The sequence below is a fragment of the Ictalurus furcatus genome, chromosome 7 (genome assembly GCF_023375685.1).
Source record: "Ictalurus furcatus strain D&B chromosome 7, Billie_1.0, whole genome shotgun sequence".
In the NCBI taxonomy this organism is placed as follows: Eukaryota; Metazoa; Chordata; class Actinopteri; order Siluriformes; family Ictaluridae; genus Ictalurus; species Ictalurus furcatus.
Genome location: NC_071261.1, coordinates 8,808,017 through 8,828,688, shown reverse-complemented (window position 1 = coordinate 8,828,688; position 20,672 = coordinate 8,808,017). Strand labels below are relative to the sequence as shown.

The window sequence follows — 20,672 nt, the reverse complement described above, 5'->3', positions numbered from 1 at the left end:
CAATTCCCCCCCAGACCACCAGAGGGCACCCATACTTTTCTTTTTTATATTCTTCTTTTGTTGTCTGCTCCATCTCCTGTTAACTGTTTTGTGTTTTCCAGTTAGGCATCCTATTTAAGTTCTGTGTTTTCTTTCCTTAGGGGCAAAGCATTGTGTGTATAGTTGGTATCATGGCTGTTATGTAGTATTTGCTCTGTGAGCGGTCTTTGTTTTCATGCAGAGTTTTCTTTTATTTGCCTTGCTGTAGTATAGGCCCTTGTTTTAGTTGTTCCAGTTTTTGGGTTCCTTTCCAGTCTTTGTTTATCTTTTTAGTTGTATTCTAATAAAGATGTCTGCAATTGCATCCTACTCCCTGAGATCTTCTGACAGCCTACCATTCATTTGCGAATGATGATGACGTAGAGAAGGACTACTTTAGAGCTCAGTTACGATCAAATCACCTTGCTAGAATATTTACACATCCATTTATAACCCTAGTTGTTAGTTAGTTTTAGTTAGTGTTTATCTGTATTTGTTGGTTCATTGGTGGTGAAAAAAAAAGTGGTTAGCACGTTCGCGTCACACCTCCAGGGTCAGGGGTTCGATTCCCGTGGCCCTGTGTGTGTGGAGTTTGCATGTTCTCCCCGTGCTGCGGGGGTTTCCTCCGGGTACTCCGGTTTCCTCCCCCAGTCCAAAGACATGCATGGTAGGCTGATTGGCATGTCTAAAGTGTCCGTAGTGTATGAATGGGTGTGTGAGTGTGTATGTGATTGTGCCCTGTGATGGATTGGCACCCTGTCCAGGGTGTACCCCGCCTTGTGCCCGATGCTCCCTGGGATAGGCTCCAGGTTTCCCCATGACCCTGAAAAGGATAAAGCGTTATAGAAAATGGATGGATGGATGGATAACCAAAATCAGTGTGCGATTTTAAGGCCCAGAATTGTATTTTCTTATTCGCAGATTATGAAAACTTAAGAGTTTGTGCTTCACCTTTTTACTTCAGTTGTTAAAGCTCGACTTGCTTTGGCTTTTACTAGTTTATTTGTTCAGATCAATAATGGCAATATTGGAGCTTTTGTGTGCTTCTTCCACTTCTGAACTGGAACCCCTTCATGGTTAGACTTTACATATCTGCCCAAAAGCAGTATGTAAGTGTTAAAATACAAAATGATCAAATTATAGAAAATAAACAGATATTAGTTTGTGAATAGAGATACAAATACATTCCGAAATAAAACATAATGTGGTTTATGTTATGAGAATTTCTTACTTTTAAGAATTACATGTTCAGTATCTGAGTTCAAATAAATATTTTTGGTTTGTGTAAAAAAAAAAAAAAAAAAAATTCATATTAAAACAATCCATTTGTTTGACTTATTGTAGCTTGGGCTAATTGAAAGATTAGATTAAATGACATTAGCTGAGATCAATTGTATTGTTCCACTGGGGAAATTTTTCACGGGCTTCCCAACCATCTGCTTGTTGTTATTATAGTCTGAACATTTTTTTTAAACACACAACTTGAAAAAACATTACACAATCCAGTCATAACATTAAATGCATACAGTATCTGATAAAAGTGAGTACACCCCTCACATGTTTGTAAATATTTGATTATATCTTTTAATATGACAACACTGAAGAAATGACACTTTGCTACAATGTAAAGTAGTGAGTGTACAGCTTGTGCAACAATGTGGCATTCACTAAGAATACGTAAGAAGCTGAGGGTGAAGGTGATGGACTGGCCAAGCATGTCTCCAGACTTAAACCCTATTGAGCATCTGTGGGGCATCCTCAAACGGAAGGTGGAGGAGCACAAGGTCTCTAACATCCACCAGCTCCGTGATGTCATCATGGAGGAGTGGAAGAGGACTCCAGTGGCAACCTGTGAAGCTCTGGTGAACTCCATGCCCGAGAGGATTAAGGCAGTGCTGGAAAATAATGGTGGCCACACAAAATATTGACACTTTGGGCCCAATCTGGACATTTTCACTTAGGGGCGTACTCACTTTTGTTGCCAGCGGTTTAGACATTAATGGCTGTGTGTTGAGTTATTTTGAGGGGACAGCAAATTTACACTGTTACACAAGCTGTACACTCACTACTTTACATTGTAGCAAAGTGTCATTTCTTCAGTGTTGTCACATGAAAAGATATAATCAAATATTTACAAACATGTGAGGGGTGTACTGACTTTTGTGAGATACTGTACATCACTTTACTTCTGTCACTCTGGCAATACAATGCTTGACGAAGCTTGAAAAGGATTTTTGAACCGGAACCTTTTACTGATTAGAGGACTTTGTGTTGGAGAAAGAGGATGAAGGGTGAAACACCCTTGTCGAACCCTTCTTTCGATTTCAGAACTATTTGAGGGTTTTGCTGTGTTTACCAAACTGTATTTCCAAAAGAAATATCCACGCCTTTACAAATACAGTTACACTCTGCTGTGTCAAAGGCTCTGTGAAACTGTTGAACTCTTTTTGTTTGTGGATCTATTGAATATCTCTCTCTCTCTATCATTAACAACCATCTTATTGCTGCACATACAGAAAGAGGAATACATTAAACAGAGACAAACAAGTATGTAAATATCTTAAAATATTAGAAAATATATATTTAATAATAATAATGAATAATAACTATAATAGGATCAACAACAGGAATAATAAAAGAACTTTTATTTAAAAAGGTGAGGGAAAGATGAACTATTGCACTCTTAGGTCGCCTCAGTGGTGATGACGTAATGGCCACGAGCTCGGTTGTCTTCTCTGATTGGATAAACGCGGCTCGCGACTGACTTTTAGCCTTGTTTACTGCTAGCTAGCGGTTTTAAATTCATTCGCGTTTGGCAGCAGGTGGAGCAGACGCTACGGAAATATTTAAAGGAAAACCTTCTCTTTTGTTGAATGTATTCGAATGGCTGAACCCTCGGGGACAGGTAAATGTCTAAGCCTTTCACTTTATCCGCTATTATAGCTGGCTAGTTTTGGTGTGACAGGCAGCAGTGAGGCTAACAATGAGGTGGCGAGTTTGCTAACAGTGTATTTCGCTAGCGGGCTACACTGTTGGGAACCGGAGGTCCCTTGTGTTCGCTGCTTACCTCCTGTCACACCAAAACTAGCTCCCAAACATGAATAAGCAAAAAAAAAAGACGAAGTAGCTAATGGGTTAGTTAGTCTGTTAGCTAACCTGTTCACTGTCTTCCATCTGTGTTCGTGTTTCCAGTGAAGTCCGAGTTAAACCTGCTGAATCTGTTGAGTAGAAGTTTAATAATCGTGCTAGTTAGATGGATATATTACTGTCTTCCAAAGCAAAATGAGTAAGCAGCAGCCTTGTGTGTGACAAATACAAGCTGCAGATTAACTTGGTGGATCAACCCAAACTACGTTGCCAACTCTTTTCAGGGGAAAGTATCCAAGGCACGCTCAAAAAGAGGCCGGAATTCACCAGATGACGTCGTAGATTAATTTGCAGGTTCATGATCCTGTTACTTGAAGATTGAAAATTTCATGATGGATTAGTTGGGTCTGTGACGTCACTGTGGATACCCCCCTCCCCCGCCGGTCAGTGACGTCACTTCACAATGGTGGGGGGAAAAAAATGCATTTCTCTGGATAAAACTAGAGATGCACTGATACTAAATTTCTCAGCCGATACCCATAACCGATAGTTCTGCCTTTTATTCCTTCTTTTAAATGAGTAATAAATTGATTGCACAATTCTGAAAGAAATGCAAATAAAAACTTTATTCTCTCCATTTCAACACGTTGTTTTACAGTAACTGGTCTCATAAACACAAAACACATTACACTAATGAACATGAACTCAATTCTGAAGATTAATGTAAGATTAACTTATTGAATGTTATTAATTCATATTAACATTCAGTGCGGTTACATGGACAACAATAATCCGATATTAACCCGATTAAGACAATACTCTGATTAAGAAACTACCATGTAAACAGCAATTTTTAATTACCTTAATCTTTAATACCTTAAAGTCATACTCGAAGTAAACACAAATGGAATTAAGACATGTGGAGTACTCCTGTTTTAGTCGCATTATCGATGTGTATTACAGACATGTAAACACCTTAATCACATTATTAACGTCGTGTGGGAGTTTTCACCGCATTTTGCGACAGGACACGATCACACACGGCAGCGCTCAACCGTCTTACGGTAAACAAGAGAGCACGGCTGCGTCCCAAACCGCATACTTGCCTACTACTATAGGCCTGTAGTAGGAGAAATTCATGTATCTCGGCTACTATATAGACGGTAAGTACGCGGTTTGGGACGCAGCCCACGGCTTCAAGCAGTCGTCTATTTGCACGTATAGCATGACAAATAATTAACCGCACTTGAAGCGTTCGTAAAAAAAAAAAAATTATAAAAACACCCAAAACTGTATACGGTACCATAACGAAGACCAACTGTATGTCGATACGTGAAATTCTGGAGGGAACGTCGGACAGTGTGGCGCGGTGCGGTGATGTAATGACGTGTGCCGTTAATCGAACTATGCTCTATAACACGTAAAACAGGAACTTGAAAGGAGTATTCTAAAAGCAACTCATGTAAACACCTTAATCACATTATTATCTTACTCAGAGTAAGGTCAATAATTAGATTACTGCTGTCCATGTAAATGTAGTCAGCGACTGAATTGTAAAAAACCTCCTGTTAGTCTCACATTCACTCCCCACAAACAAAAGCATTTCTACATGTGAGAAAACCCATGTGAGAAACGGCGGCGGTTAGAGAGTGAGCTGCTGAGGGAAAAGTGCGTGATCCAGTCGTCCAAACCACGACAGTTTTATATTAAGCGCTTCAAACAAACTCGTAAGTGTATTAACGTGGCTCGTCGTGTCGGATGCTGCGACAGATGCGTGTGCTGTTTAATGTGTACCAGACATGTTTTCTTCAGTGCAGAAATGACATTTTTACCTTTATATCCTTATCTATAAATGTTAGAAATGCATGCCAGTATTTCCATTTTACATGAAAGCTCCTCTTGAGAGCAAGCAAGTCTCCCTTAAACTTCACTGAATAAGAGCGAATGCACGTAAGCACGTCAATCAAACAGAGCGCAATAGAAAGGAAGCGCAATAACTCTGACTAAAATATTCATTTTGATCGAATATGTTGTTTGATGCTACAGTTACGGTCGGACATTTACGTACTCATCATGGACACGAATGTCATGGCAGTATTGGGCTTTCATTAATTTCTTTGAACTTTTCTTTTTCTGGGGCAAAGTCGTTGCACAACATGCATCATTAACAAAATATATATATTTTTAAAACAAGAACTTGGTTCACAAGTTGTTATTTATTTGGGGTTTTCTGTAATCAACACAGGACCGAAATTATACATGAAGAAAGACTGAGAGGGCTTACGCCTGCTAGGCCAGTCTTCTACAAAACCAGTTATTGATTCAGTGACGATTAGTGAATTATATATTGTGTAACTCCAGTATTTGGATTTATGCCCACTGTTTTGATTTGTTTCTAGGTGCAGAAAATCCTGATTATGCACCAGGGAGGGCCAGCCAGTCAGCGTCCAGAAGGGGTCATCCACTGCCAGGCCACAGTCGAAAATGGGGAGATCACGATCGAGTGTATACGAGATCAGGCTACTCAAATCTAGCCGGTCGTCCAGAAGAGCCAAATGCAGTCTATGACCGTGCAGCTGCACACACATCACACAACAGTTCATCTAGCAGATCTGAGACAAGGGCAGTGAGGGGAAGAGGAAGAGGAGCGAGAGGAGGTAGAGGAGGTAGGGGTAATAGCGAGCATTGGTCCCAGGGTCCAAGATGGTCAAGGACTGAAAGTGATCATGGCCCCTCGGTTCAGGACAACGGATCTAATGTTGGCCGACAATCCAACACCTCACCTCCCTACGGATCCACAGATGGGGAGAATCAACAAAAAACCCATGGAGAAGCCTACATGGGCGAATTCCAACGTGAGCCCAGAGAAACCTGGCCAAGAATGTCCAGGAGAGGCAGAGATGCAAGAAAGCCGTTAACCAGACACAAAGATGCAAATCAGGACAATCACGCAGCAGATGTGGATTATACAGCCAGTTTATCACCCACTGAACTAGAGCACGAGCACAGGAACAACAGAGGATGGAGAGGAGGAGGACGGCAGGGTTACCCTAGGAAGAAGGGGCCCGCTTTACACGCTAGCAGCCAAGGGAACTGGAGAGAGAGAGAGCCACCACACGTGGACAAGGAGGAGGAGAAACCAAGGGAAGACAAAGCCAGAGGAAGCAAAGAGGAGCCTAACTGGAGAGGTGCAAGTGGAAAAGACCAGTGGAGGAGACCCCAAATTCAAGAGCAAGGACAAAGGAGAGGAGGACGTCCCGAGAGGAGGACTGGGCCAGTGAAACGTGTTGAGCCACCCAAGAACAAAGAGACCCATACAGGTGAGGGTCTACAGTTTGGTGCCCGATGAGATTTTCCTTGTTTTTGACAATATGAATTCATTACCAAAGCTATTTCTACGTTGGTTTGTTACGTTCCTGTGTTATTTACAATTGTGTGTATTAACACGACATGATCATGCATAATAATAGGCATAATCCTGATCATTTAGTGTCCTATCATGTAATTACATGAGTTTCAGGCAAAAGTTTTGTTGCCCATGTATGAATTTGGGATTCGCTGTAAATTAATTCCCAAAGCTTTTTGTATTCATCTGTTATACTGATGAATCTCTCATTCCTGTTTACTCTTTAAGGCCGCTTACCAGGGAAAACAGCGTGAGAACACGTTACGCCAGTCTTAATTCCTTATAATGCTTACAGCTCTAAATGGCGTAACACATCCGGAGCACTTTCGTTAGCTGAAAAGGCTTACCGTCAATCCTGAGAACTCCTTGCTGCTGTGGCAGTGGAATCTAGATTAAATGATTAAATCTAGATGAAAATGTACTTGTTTATCCAGGCTTGTTCATAGTTCTTACTGTATTTATAGCGTTTCTATTCATTTCACGGTTTGAATGCACTTTCATATCTAAATCTTGTTTGTCGTGTGTGTGTGTGTGTGTGTGTTCAGGTTGCCTCATCGAGCAGCTGACGGAAGAGAAGTACGAGTGCATGGTGTGTTGTGACGTGGTTCGTGTCATGGCGCCGGTTTGGAGCTGTCAGAGCTGCTTCCACGTCTTCCACCTGAACTGCATCAAGAAGTGGGCTCGCTCCCCTGCCTCACAGGCTGACGGTACATCATCAGATATTTAAGCGGTCGACCTCTGATATAGGAATAGACAGGTAGTGAAGTAAAACGTGTTGGTTTTACAGAGACTGGCGAAGGCTGGCGTTGTCCTGCTTGCCAAAATGTGGCGTTAAAGTTCCCGACATCTTACGTCTGTTTCTGTGGTAGGACGCAGCTTCTAATAACTGTCTTTAGATTTTGCCTGTTTAAGCAACTCTACTAAGGAGGTAGCCGTCATTGTTTTGCTCTTGCTGTTTGACTGTCAGGGAAGGTGACCAATCCGGAGTATCAGCACAGTGAGATTCCACACAGCTGTGGTGAAGTTTGTGGGAAGAAGAGGACTAGCGGAGACTGCAATCACCGTTGCAACATGTAACGTTATTACTGGCCCTTAAACCTAAAGGGTTAGATACTGCACCTGTGCAGCAGTTCATCAGATAATTAACTGAAGCCCAGGTGTTAGTCATGAGCACAAATAAGTGCTGCATTAATTAATAAGTTTCTACACCAAGGATGAGGTATAATATAGGATTACTTTAAGAATGAACGAAGATGTAATACTGATAAGTACTCAGTATAATCAGGTTTTCCTTCTCTGCAGTTTATGCCACCCAGGCCCTTGTCCACAGTGTCCAGCATTTACCATCAAATCCTGCATTTGTGGAAGAACCAGGTAACACATGCCAAGTAATCTGTAAATCACTGAACAATCATTCAGGCAAATCATCTCTGACTCTCTCTCTCTCTCTCTCTCTCTCTCTCTCTCTCTCTGTGTGTGTGTGTGTGTGTGTGTGTGTGTGTGTGTGTGTGTGTGTGTGTGTGTGTGTGTAGTAAGCAGGTGCGCTGCAGTCAGACAGGAGGTCTGCGTTGTGACCAGGAGTGTGGCGCTCGGTTAAACTGCAAAAAGCACTGCTGTACACAGGTTTGTCACCAGGGCGCGTGTCAGCCATGCCAGCTCCGTGTCCAGCAAGGTACGTTTACACGGACGAGGAAATCAGATGTTATAAGGTTAGAATTGCTTTCTTTGAATTTGCTCCTGCTAGGAAACACACTATATGGCCGTACTGTATGTGGTAACCTCACCTTCATGCCCGTATGTTCCCAGTCCATACCATGGGTGTTAACATGGCCCCAGTCTTTGCTGTTATAACATCCTCCACTCTTCTGGGAAGGCTTTCCACTAGACTAGATTTAGCATTAATGAGGTCAGGCACTGATGTCTGGGCGAGAAGGTCTGGTGCGCAGTCAGCGTTCCAGTTCTCATCCTAAAGGTCTTCAGTGGGGTTTATGCAGGACACTCAAGTTCTTCCACACCAAGATCGGCAAAACATGTCTTCATGGACCTCACTTTGCGGCCAGGGGCATTGTCATGATGAAACAGCTTTGGGCTCCTTAGTTGCAATGAAGGGAAATTGCAATACACAGGGTGTCCCAAAACTCTCCATACATCGGGAACTATGTACGCAGGCATCACGTCAGTCGTGCCTTCGTCAGTGGATGTTCGTGGACGTCCACATCTTGGTTGGTCTTGGTTGAATTTGTTAATAAGTTTGGCAACAGTGGTTTGTGTGTGTGTGATGTGCTTCTTGTTGTTCTTTTGTCATTGATAAAGTCTATCTGGAAAAAAATGTATAATATAAACTAGGTATCAAACATTTTGGAAGACATTTTGCTAAAAAGTGTTAATTTCCCCTATGTATGGAAACTTTTGGGACACAGTTGTGTGCTTCGAACTTTGTGGCATCAGTTTGGGGAAGAACCATGTACAATATGTGTGTGATGATCGTGTCCACAAACATTTGGCCATGTAGTGTGTAATGTGAAACTAATCATGTCACACACTGCTTCTTTAATTAATGTCTATTGTCCCCAGTTTGGGTTTTGTTATGAGTCACTGTTCGTGTGCTGCTGAAACCCCTCCACCCCCCTTCCAAGTATCATGTTTGCTCTGTATGTTCTGTAGTGTGTTACTGTGGGGTGGTGCATAGGGACGTGGCGTGTGGGACCGACCAGGATAGCTTTGATGGATCCGGATATTTCTCCTGCCACAAGCCATGTGGAAAGTCAGTTTCCATTTCCGTTCTTGTTTTCCTCTTTGCTTTTGATTCATAATTTATAAGTCAGTGACCCAGAGAAGATAAACTGTAATTGAGTTTAAGGTGATTTACATTAATCAGCCCATTAAGTCTAAGATGCCTTTTTCCTCCAGGATGCTGGAATGCCGAGCCCACCGCTGCCAACAGGTGTGTCACCCTGGCCGGTGCCAGCCATGCCCTCGCTCACCCATTGTGGTGCGTAGCTGCCCCTGTGGACAGACTCCCTTGGCCAAGCTGCTGGAGCTGGGCTATCCAGAGAGACGGTGTTGCACTGACCCTGTTCCATCCTGTGGAAAGATCTGCAGCAAACCACTGCCTTGCGGTGACATTGGTGTGTCCCTGTCCCTGATCAGGGTTTTGAGCCCCCTAATTTTGTAAAAAAAAAATAAAATAAAATTTGTAGTCAAGAACTCAAACACATTAAAGTCCAATTTTGCACTCCACATTCCTACTCTTTCACTAAAATTAAGTAAGTAAGTAAAGGTATTGGCGCACACATGGCTTGGTTCGACTGTGCACATTGCATTACTGCAGGCCAATAAACTCTTTCTTAATCTTTTTACTTAATAGTGTTCACACTATGATGGATACAAACAACAGCAACGTGTCTTGGATTCGCAGTGGAATGTAAAATAAGCTATACGCCTGTATTGTTTTTATTTCGAAACATGATAATCCAGTACAGAGGTAGTCTGCTGATAAATTTGGCGATTACATAACGAGCTCTTGGCTCGGCTATTAATCAGGTAGTGGATAACTGTCATAGCAGGATATTAGACACATTTGGATAACTGTCAGGTTTCTTTAAGCTGGTGGATGAAATTGTTACTAGTTTTCTTTATCCAAATCTCTTTCTCTTCTAGACACTATTCATCTGTGTGATAAACTTTGCCATGAGGACAAATGTGGCCCGTGTGCTCTCACCTCCACCATTAAGTGCAGATGTGGCAGTAAAACCAAGGTTAGTCTGTCAGCTAATGGCTAAATGCATTCTAATATCCTATGTACCTGCCAGAACTAGAAATACCATACCATGCCAATGCTTTGAAGGATGTAATGTTATTTAATTGCGAATCTGTTTTTAGAGGATTTAAACCTAACATGGTGAACAAATTTATATTATAGAATTCAGGCAATTTTACTGGGATTATCTCATACAGTGTAGCAAGTAATAATCTGGAAAGACCTTTGTAATATCACAGTCTAAAACTGGATTTAAAGAGAAGCAAATTAGTATATGAATCACTTGAATATGAATCATACGAATATGAATCTCATGTAAATGAATCACATGTAAATGAATCACATGTAAATGAACCATATTAAAATGAATAAATAAATTAAAGACTAAAAGGAAAAAAAAAAAAAAAGAAAGAACTAGAAATACCATGATGCTACCAACTCGTCCCTTTTCTTTTAGGAGGTTCCATGTGCTATGATCCACAGCGAAGGTGAGGAAAAGATGTGGTACTGGTATTGTATCTGAATATCGTCAGTGAATAAAAAGAATATTGCTTAACACGTCACTCACATCACTGTGGTCTTAAAGTATGACCGTTTCCTTCGTTGCTAGATGAATTGATGTTTACCTGTGAGAAACGTTGCAGCAAGAAGCGCTCGTGTGGCAGGCACAAGTGTGGAGAGATGTGCTGTGTGGTAGGTCACTTGTGAAATCATTCATTTTGAAAACAGCAATTGCAGGAGATTCATTGTTCCTGTTTTTTTTTGTTTTTTTTCCGTCTTCAAATCAGGACACTGAGCATAAATGCACAATTATCTGTGGCTACAAGCTGAACTGTGGTCTACACCGGTGTCAGGAGGTGTGTCACCGTGGAAACTGCCAACCCTGCTGGCAAACCAGTGAGTATTTAAACCACCTTTTGCTACCTCTGTGCTCTCTTATAGATTTTGTATTTACTAACGCACATTCTATACGCCTTTTCCTCCCTGTTCAAACGTATTGATGTTATTTTGGGAGCCAATATATTTGCTGATTTTTATCTAGGTTTTGATGAGCTGGCCTGCTACTGTGGTGAAACTGTCATGTTCCCACCTATCCCCTGTGGCACCAAACCACCCGAGTGCAAAAATCCCTGCACACGCCAGCATGACTGTGATCACCCAGGTACCCTCGTCACACTGACTGCTGTTCAATGCTTAAACAATGTTAGGAATAGCATAATGGAGGGCCCACTCATTCAGTGTTGTTTTAACTGAATGCATTATTTAAAGGAAAACTTTCTTTTAATTTTTCTTTTATTTTTTTTAAATCAAACATAGAAGTCAGCAAAAGTGTACCTACACTAACAGTCAAGTTTAGAAACACACTTTCTTTCTTTCTTTCTTTCTTTCTTTCTTTATTTATTTATTTCCCACATTTTATAATAATAGTCATCAAATCCCTGGAGTAAGACAAATGGAACTATGGGAATTATGTTGTGATAAATAAAAAAAAATTAAATCCGAAATGAATCAGAATAATTTAGTATTTTAGCATCTTCATAGTAGACGCCATTTTTGCCGAGAATTTCCAGAAATGTATTCTTGGCATTTTCTCAACCGATTTCTATAGGAATTTCCCTGAGATGCTTTTTAAACAGTATTAAAGGAGTTCACACCGACGCTGGACTCTTATCTCCTGCTTTTCGGAATATTTCGCTCCGAGTCGTTTTTTAAAAAAAAAAAAAAAAAAGATTTTTTTTTTTTTGGTAAATAAAATGAGTTTTCTAAATGGAAGAAAAGAATACCTCGGTATGGTTATATTTTGGTCTACAACACCAATTTCAAACATTTAATCATACAGCTTCAGATCAAAAGGTTTTTAAGATCACAAGAAACGTTTCAGTCGAGTGTCTACAAACTTTTGACCCGTAGTGTGCAGTTCATGCAGTTATTTAATCAGCCAATCATGTGGCAGCGGCACTATGCAAGAGCTTCAGTTAATGTTCACATCAGACCTCAGAATGTGGGGAAAAATGTGATTTTATGTGACTTTAACATTGTTGTGCTGAGTTACGACAGAGACCCATTATGGCATGGGCTCAACTAGTCCACTGTCTGCATAATGGTGTTTGATCAAGGATGATGGTATTAGCATGAAAGTTAAAGCTTTGTATTCTGATCTTTTGAGTCGATTACAAGCAGAGTGTACAGATGAGGAGGTGAAAGAACTGGACAGAGTAAATCATAAAGCACTGCTGCATCAATCTCTTTAGATAGAAATGAAGCAAGGGCTAAATCCCACTGGAACCATTATCAGTAGGTTGTCAAACGGTGTTGTAGGTAACATGATGGAAGAAGTTTAAACTAGAGAAGAAGAAAAAAAAAAAGTCAATTCAGGACCTCGTTCATAAAACCAATCAGAAGTTGATTATAAATATTCATCATTCAGGGTGGGTTTTTTTTCCCCAGACACACAGAGTGGAGAAAATGTTTTAAGTGTTGATTTTTAAATGGTTATTCTTTTGTTTCGGGTTATACGTAGTATTTACTTGCGCTTAAATATTGTCCTGCAGTTTTACACTCCTGCCACAGCGAGGACAGATGTCCTCCCTGTACCTACCTCACCAAGAAGTGGTGCATGGGCAACCATGAGGTAACCTAGCGTTCTGATTAAGCATGTTCAAATGCAAAAGCAGTCCAGTGTCCAATACAGCCTTCCCAAGCCAATGATCTCTTTCCAAAACATAGTACACTACTTTTAAAGTCAGTCATCATGACTAGCATTCCCCAGTGCTCTGTAGTATTTTATACAAATACATTACAATACATTTTTTAACAAAGCAGGAAGAAAAAGTCTCTCTTTTCCACTCCTTTGTTTTCTGTCCAGCAAAGAAGTAACATCCCATGCCACCTGCAGGACATCTCATGTGGTTTGGTCTGTAATAAGTTGTTGTCCTGTGACTCCCACTACTGCAAAAGAATATGCCATCGTGGAGAGTGCCAAGCTGAAGGTGACTGTAAGCAGCCTTGCATTCACCCCAGACCTGAGTGTGGGCACCCCTGTAATGCACCATGCCACCCTGGCACCCCCTGCCCACACACCACCTGCACTGCCAAGGTACAACCCTCTCCCCAGTGCAGCTCATAATGTGCTTCTGTCTTTTAGTGTGAATATTTATGAGTTTTGGGAAGCATCACAGTAAACATCTGTTTAAGGAAGTTTTTTTTTTAAAAGGCATTTTCAAGCCTAGAATTATTATTTTTCTTCAGTATCATAATGATCAATGAAATCTCATTAATCTAACTATTGTTACATGAGTAAACATCTGTTTTGTCCTGTAGGTGGCAATGCAGTGCGATTGTGGGCACAGGAAGGAGACCGTACCCTGTACAGAGGCAGCCAGCTCCTCCCAGAGGTCAGTGATCCACCGTACCCATACTAATATTTGAGAAGATTCACTCCATACTTTAAAGATCCAGAAGAGATGTAGCTTTTTGCCATCTGTCTAAATATCAGCACAGGCGTTAATGTGGCAGCACTGGCTGACTGAATGTGCAGCAAATATTTTCTCATTTCTCGTTCTTTACCTTGTATGTAATGAAATGATCGTTTAATGGTAGTCACAAACATGGAGATATAAATACATTATATATTTCCATATGTGCATAATTCTAAATGCCAACAGACCATAAAGTATTTTCTTTTCCTATTAGCATGCTTCCTCTTTATTACTGTATAATGCATTATTTTGTAAAATACAGTTTACATTATTATTATAATAATTAGGGGCAAGCACCGCAGGTGCGAGGCACATATTGTATCCATTAGTTTTTTCTTCTTCTTCTTTCACTATTGAGTCTATGGCAACCCGTAGATCTGCTTGTGGGAAAGTTATGAAATTTGGAACACGGATAGAGGACAGTTTCAACATTAATCATAACAAGGTTTGAGTCTCTATCTCAAGCCCTCTAGTGCCACCATCTGCTCAAATTTTGACTATATGTTTATGCTAAGAACTTTTGAACCCTAAGGCCTAGAAACCAATTTTTCCCCCTCTGATTCCTTGGCTCGTGACGATTCGATTGCACCCTGTGATGTCATTTTCCATCATCAGAAGTTTTCAGACATTTTGAATTTTCTGAAAACCTACTTTTTTCGAACTTGGCCTAGACGGTTTGTCCGATTTTCACCAAAATTGGCTCAGATCTTGAGACCGTGTGGGCAAAAAGTTATTTTTAAAAAGTTTTCTTGACAGACCAAACCGTTCTCACATAACGCGCGGAAGAATTTGACGAAGAGCATGACAAAATGGACGTGAGGCTATATCTCCCCAACGCTTTAGCATAGTGAGACGAGTCTTGGTACATGTCATCACATGTCATGACCTGTAGGTACAGTTTCGGCACAGCACCACCTACTGGTCAGGAGATAACGTCCGAATAGTTTGACCAAAAATCACAAGATCTCTTTATATTTGGTGCGGCATACCGAGTCGAACGATGTCCAGTTTTCCCATTGTTGGCCATTTAGAATTTTACCTTTAAATGCTTTTTGGTACTCGCAAACTTTCAGGACAGCTTATAATGCAATATTAAAAATGCTAGTAGCTTTTGATTAAGTTTGCCTATTGTCATGGTACTGGTTTTGATGGATTCTTTGGGTCATGCTGAGAACAATGATACCATTTATGCCATGGTCGGCCGAACTACTTTTTCGAACTCTTCCTAGACCGTTTGTCCGATTTTCACCAAAATTGAATCGGAGCATCTCCAGACCATGCCATAAAACTTGAATTCCATCAATTTGATTGGTCAAACCGTTCTCGAATAACACACAAACGAATTTGACTGCAAGCACACAAAAATGGACGTGAGGCTATATCTCTGTAACAAATTTAGAATATGTCATAGCCATCATGACTTGAGGGTATCCGCACATATCAAGTGTTCACGAGATATGAAAAAAAGCATATTTTTGCTTATATCTTCGTCATAAAATTATGATTATGCTAAAATCATGCTTGCTTTTCTCCTTACTTTGCCTCGGTCATGCTTGGCCCCATAATTGCTGCTTGCAGGTATATTTATTGGTATTGTTGTAAAATGCGATATTCATGGTAAATTGTGCTCTCTCTTCCTGCAACTAAAACAGTATATGAATCCTGTTTAATAGTTTCCTGAACTTTAATAAACGTCAAATTGTCACTATGTTTTTATCAACGGAATTGAATCCTGATGGGCCACTTGGCATATTCGTAATGTCTCCTAGCATTATAAAGAATATAACGATCTAAAAGTTTCTCTCCATAATGCAATCTCTGCCACATCGTCCTTTTTTTAAATATCCATACATATTGCAAGTGAATTGAAGCACAATGACAGGGAGATTTATTTAAATAAGCTACTTCACGCCGGCTCCAAAAGCAACAACAACAAAAAAAACAATTTCACACTCACTTGCTTATTTACTTCGTGTGTATCTGAGTGTGGGCTTAAATGTAAAGCATCAAATGTAGGTTCTGTAAGAAAGAGATTCAAATTGCATTTAGGGCTACGCAGTATGCCTTTTGTGTTTTTGGCATACCAAACTGATTCACGTAAAAGTATGCATTCTTGCAGTACCTTTACAATGATATTTTGTACATTTACATATTAAAAATTGCTCATTGGAAGAGTATGAAGGAATGTGTGATGTACTTTTAGATTGAATAGGTTCATAACATGATGCGGTGGCACATCGATATATCAAACCAGAGCAAAATAAACCTGGTTCTCATCACAGAAACTTGCTTCCTGCTGGGTAATACCAGTCGTTTTTGTATAGGTATCGGGTATTGAACAAAACAGAATGCCTTTCAATTATCTTTAAAACAAAAAAACGCTAGCTATCCACAGCCCCTTGGCAGCTCACGAAGGAAAAAACTGTACTGTCTTTTCTTCTGCCTGTTTGACTGTAACCAGCGACTCTCATCTCTAGTCAGTGATGCAACCCCAGCATTAGTGATGAAATATTCATTTTCTCTTTCTGTTTGGAAAGCAGATATGCAGCTATTGCTATGGCGAGTAAGTTGTCGGATATGCAGTTAGGAGAGTCTGTCAACATCGCTCAGCTCACTAAGAAGGACCAGAAACAGGCCAGGTAATATTTGATAAGATGAAAGATGATTTTATTTATTTATTTATTTATTTATTTTCTTTACCCCCACTTTCCTATTTTAACATCGCTGTATAAACTCCTGACCGCTTTCACCAACGTCCAGTCAAAATATTAGACTGACTTCTGATTCTTTGTGCCTCTGTGTTTTAAAGGCTGGAATGTGATCAAGAGTGTGCTACACTGGAGAGAAACCGGTGAGCTTTCTTTGTAACGTATGAGTATTTTTCTTCTACGAATGTCTGTTAATCCGTATAAACCGTATTGTACTGCAGAGGTTGTGTGCCATCATCTGGGCATATTTTCAAGTGTAGGATCATGATCATGATGTCCGTTTGTTTTTGTTTTTTTCTACCAGGCGACTTGCGGAGGCGCTGCAGGTTGATCCGACATGCGATCCGTTCAACACCAAATCCTCCACGTGTAAATACAGCGACTCTCTCAAAGAGGATGCCAGGTTTGGTTGATATTACGTGTTGAACCAGAAACTGGATTCTATTCTGTTTACATCCAGGAGAAGTCTACATTGGTAACCAGATGATGCTTGAAAAAAAAAAAAAAAAAACGTGGACCATCCACAGAATATTGACTGTATATTTACAACTAATTTATAATTATATATATATATTTGATTATATTATGAATTTTTATTCTCCTCAGACCCTCTGCACACAGGGTTTTTTTTTTCTGCATACATGAGCAGGTGTTCCTATGTGTATAACAAAAAGTGCTTTAAAAGTTCATCGCTCGTTATCATCTTATGAAGACCAAACATTTTATTGAAATGGTTGCTGTTCTAATGCAGAAAGGACTTCAAGTTTGTCAGTGAGGTGGAGGAGGAAATCAAGAATCTGGTTGAACTAGCAAACAAGGTAACGATGCGTCCCATTGAGGCTTGCATGAAAATTTTCAACAAGCTTTTATTATTTCAGGTGTTTCCTTCGGTTGGTTTACTGCACATTTTGCGTGTGGCTTTCCAGGGTAAACAGCCAAAGAGGAGTCACTGTTTCCCACCCATGAAGCGCGATCAGCGGAGAATCGTTCACGAGCTGGCAGAGGTGTACGGCTTGGAGAGCATCAGCTACGATAGCGAACCCAAACGCAACGTTGTCATCACCGCCGTCAGGTTTGTGAAAATATTATTGCGGATTTTGAGAACACAATTTCTTTTTAGGGCAGATTGCATACGTTTTTTTTCACCTTTTTAGTAACATGAACAGCTCGGTAACCTGAATCTTTATTTTCCAATGCTGAAGGGACAAACGCTTTAACGGTATGTGATTCTCTCGGGGTTCGAGAGCTCTTGAATTATTCAAAAATGACTTTATATATTCTGCAGATTTCAGTCTTGAGTGTGTAACATCAGTATATTTTGTGCTTGTGCAGTATGCAGTGGGGTATTTTTTGTTTGTTTGTTTGTTTGTTTTTTTGAGTGCATGGACACTTAATAGAGAACCGCCCTGGGTGTAAGGATACACTCCGGTCACGATTTGATTGGCGATGCGATACTTCACGAGTCATGATTCACTTCGATTCTCTGAATATTTTTGAACATAATTTGAATGAAGAAACATTATAACGTGGTATAATGTGTAACCGTATAACCTATAATGCGTGTCGGTCATTGTGAGCTGGCACTATCCACATCTTTTCATTCAGTTGTGTAGATTGGGACCTGGTGTTTCAGAGAGTCTAATTGCGTTAGATGTTATAATTAATAGAATGCTCATATAATCGCACATCTCTGCGATGCACGTCGTCATAATGTTGTATCACCGAAGAAGCTGAACAAAACCACAAGGAAAATGAGCTTGGTCAATTCAAGAGAAATATCCATCGATGCAATATTTGTCTGTGTGGGGGGGGAAAAGTAAGTACACCCTTGGCATCAGAATCTAGTATTGCCCCCTTTAGTAGAAATAACTTCCTGTAGGCGTTTTGCATAATTGTCTACCAGGCTTGCTGGGATTGTAGATTCAGACATACTTGAAACTGCTCTTAAGGTTATAAAGGTTGATGTTGTGTGCGCAGGGGGAAATCTGCATGCCCTACCTCCACTCTGACTGCACTGATCGAGAGAGAGACTGCTGCCCGGGCCCCACCACCCATTGCCCATTTCAAACAATACAGCAGCAAGTATGTGCTTGCACACGTACAAATACACATAATGGCTGTGTGCTGAGCTTAACATCAGAATCACGTTATTGATGTCCAGTGTATGAAAATTGCATTTGAACATGAGTTTGGTTAATGTGATTGGTTAATTCCGAGCACAGTCACATGTCTCATTTATTAAAAGGGTATGCACACTTGTGCGGCCAGGTTATTAAGTTTATAAATGTTTCTCCTCCTAAAATGTTTATCAGTTTAATTTTGATGGTTAATGTATCGCATTTAAACGTGGGGGAAAAATATCTGACATGATGCGTCTGGGTTTAAATTCTTTCCATGACAAAAACCTGCAATTTTAAAAAATAACTATAATACAGTCTAAGGGCTATAATTAAAAAAAAAAAAAAAATTATGGGCATGTTTTTTTTTCTAAGTACTGGGTTTTGTTTTTTTTTTTCCCCAGGGTTGACGGTAACAACGCTTTGCTGAAGAATGCTAAAGAAGAGTCTATCGATTACTTTGACATTCAGGATTGATTGAAACTGTGATGTATGTACAGTAATGGCCGCTGTTCACGTCACTGCAATCACATCCAATAAAACTGGGCACTTGTGTACGCTGCTTCTTCTTAATATAGCTTCTTCAGAGGTATTTTTATAGTCTTTAGACACTCGTCTGCTTTGCTGAGCAACCACTGTTTACTCATTTTCAGAAAGATTTTCAGAATTAATTTTTTGTGTAAAGTTTGTTTTACACGTTTATTACGTTGTTGTTCCAATGATGGATGCTGTGTGTTGCACAAGTGACTCATGTCAGAGAAAGCCAGGCCAGCTCATGCGTCTCCCAGGCCTGTAGCTGAAGCGCCAGCTTTCAACCAAATTTCAACATCAATCTAACACACACAGATGCTATGCAAGAGACTGAATTGGAACAGTGCACTACATTAAGTAAGGAATATACCATAATGAGGCACGCTGTTATCAGAAAATAATCAACAGCGTGATGGTGTGATGCAAGAACAGGAATTTATCAACGATTACTTTTTTACAAATTTTTATTTAAGAGCATACGTTTTATCTGTTCATAGTTACATTTAATGTTGTGGAATGGCTGCACGTTAGTTCCTGTTAACACTTGCATTATAGCAGTCGTTCCCTCACCAGCCTCTCTCTTTACCTTCATCTTGAATATAATAAGCCAAAAAAAAATAAGCACTCAGCAGGTCTTGTTACAGAGAAACCAAAAAGTGCAGACGTCCTCTGTCCTGAAAACTCTCGCATGGTGGAAAACTGCTACAAAGCCTTGACACCTGAGACCCCTTCCCTTAATGTTAAATAAATTTCTCCTTACAGAAAGCTGCACCATATCATTGATTATACATTTTACTTTGTTTTTTCTTATTGGATTGAAACTAGTCTTGGATTTTGGGGCGTGTCCACCATACAAATCCCTGTGAGTGAGCTGTAACTATAGAAATAATAGCACATTAGAACGTGTGCATTAATATAAACCTGTGATATCCATTATGGCTGTAACTGCAGTTAGAGCTGCTGTTATTAAAATTTATCATCTGACCAATCAGGTTCAAGAATTCCACCGGAATGTAGTATAAGGACTTGGGTTATGTTGTGGAGTCCTACAATACAGTCTGTAATAGGACAGTGACGTTATTTTTGTTTTGATGGGTAAGACATGTCCGTATGCTTTTATTACTGCTAGTCATTTTAGTGGTTTCATTTTTAAATAGCTCTGTTTACTATTTTTTTTATATATATATATATATATATATATATATATATATATATAAATTATTATTATTTTTTTAATTAGAGTTTACATGCTAGCACTGCTACACATGAAATCATATTTAGATCAGGCAAAGATTTCACCATTCAATAAATAATTCAGTATGCTGAGATGAATTACTTTTAATTTATAATACAGACTTAATCTACCTGTTTTTTTTTTGTTTTGTTTTAAACCCAACAGTTTACATTTACATTGTGTGCTTCTCTTGTGTCTGGGCCAAATGATCATCATTCACAGGTACACGAAACATTTTTTTATTAGTTGAGATTAGGGAGTGTTGTAGATTTATAAACACATTCACTGTTCTCTATATCCAGCTTGAGCTTGTTTATCCAGGCCAGCAGTGT

The 20,672-nt window shown here is 39.9% G+C and overlaps 1 protein-coding gene across 1 annotated transcript; it reads left to right on the top strand.

Annotated features, from left to right (window-relative positions):
• Nucleotides 1-2,756: 2,756 nt before the first annotated feature.
• On the top strand, nucleotides 2,757-19,132 carry nfx1 (nuclear transcription factor, X-box binding 1). Its single transcript, XM_053628240.1, has 24 exons — nucleotides 2,757-2,923; nucleotides 5,505-6,425; nucleotides 7,057-7,218; nucleotides 7,299-7,376; nucleotides 7,479-7,584; nucleotides 7,814-7,885; nucleotides 8,044-8,183; nucleotides 9,176-9,275; nucleotides 9,422-9,639; nucleotides 10,172-10,269; nucleotides 10,729-10,759; nucleotides 10,882-10,964; nucleotides 11,060-11,168; nucleotides 11,314-11,433; nucleotides 12,824-12,903; nucleotides 13,138-13,368; nucleotides 13,593-13,666; nucleotides 16,291-16,389; nucleotides 16,560-16,601; nucleotides 16,763-16,861; nucleotides 17,210-17,276; nucleotides 17,385-17,530; nucleotides 18,436-18,540; nucleotides 18,980-19,132. Exons 1-24 carry the CDS (start codon nucleotides 2,902-2,904, stop codon nucleotides 19,050-19,052), a joined length of 3,276 nt encoding a protein of 1,091 aa, XP_053484215.1. The 5' UTR covers nucleotides 2,757-2,901; the 3' UTR covers nucleotides 19,053-19,132.
• The last annotated feature ends 1,540 nt before the right edge of the window (nucleotides 19,133-20,672 follow it).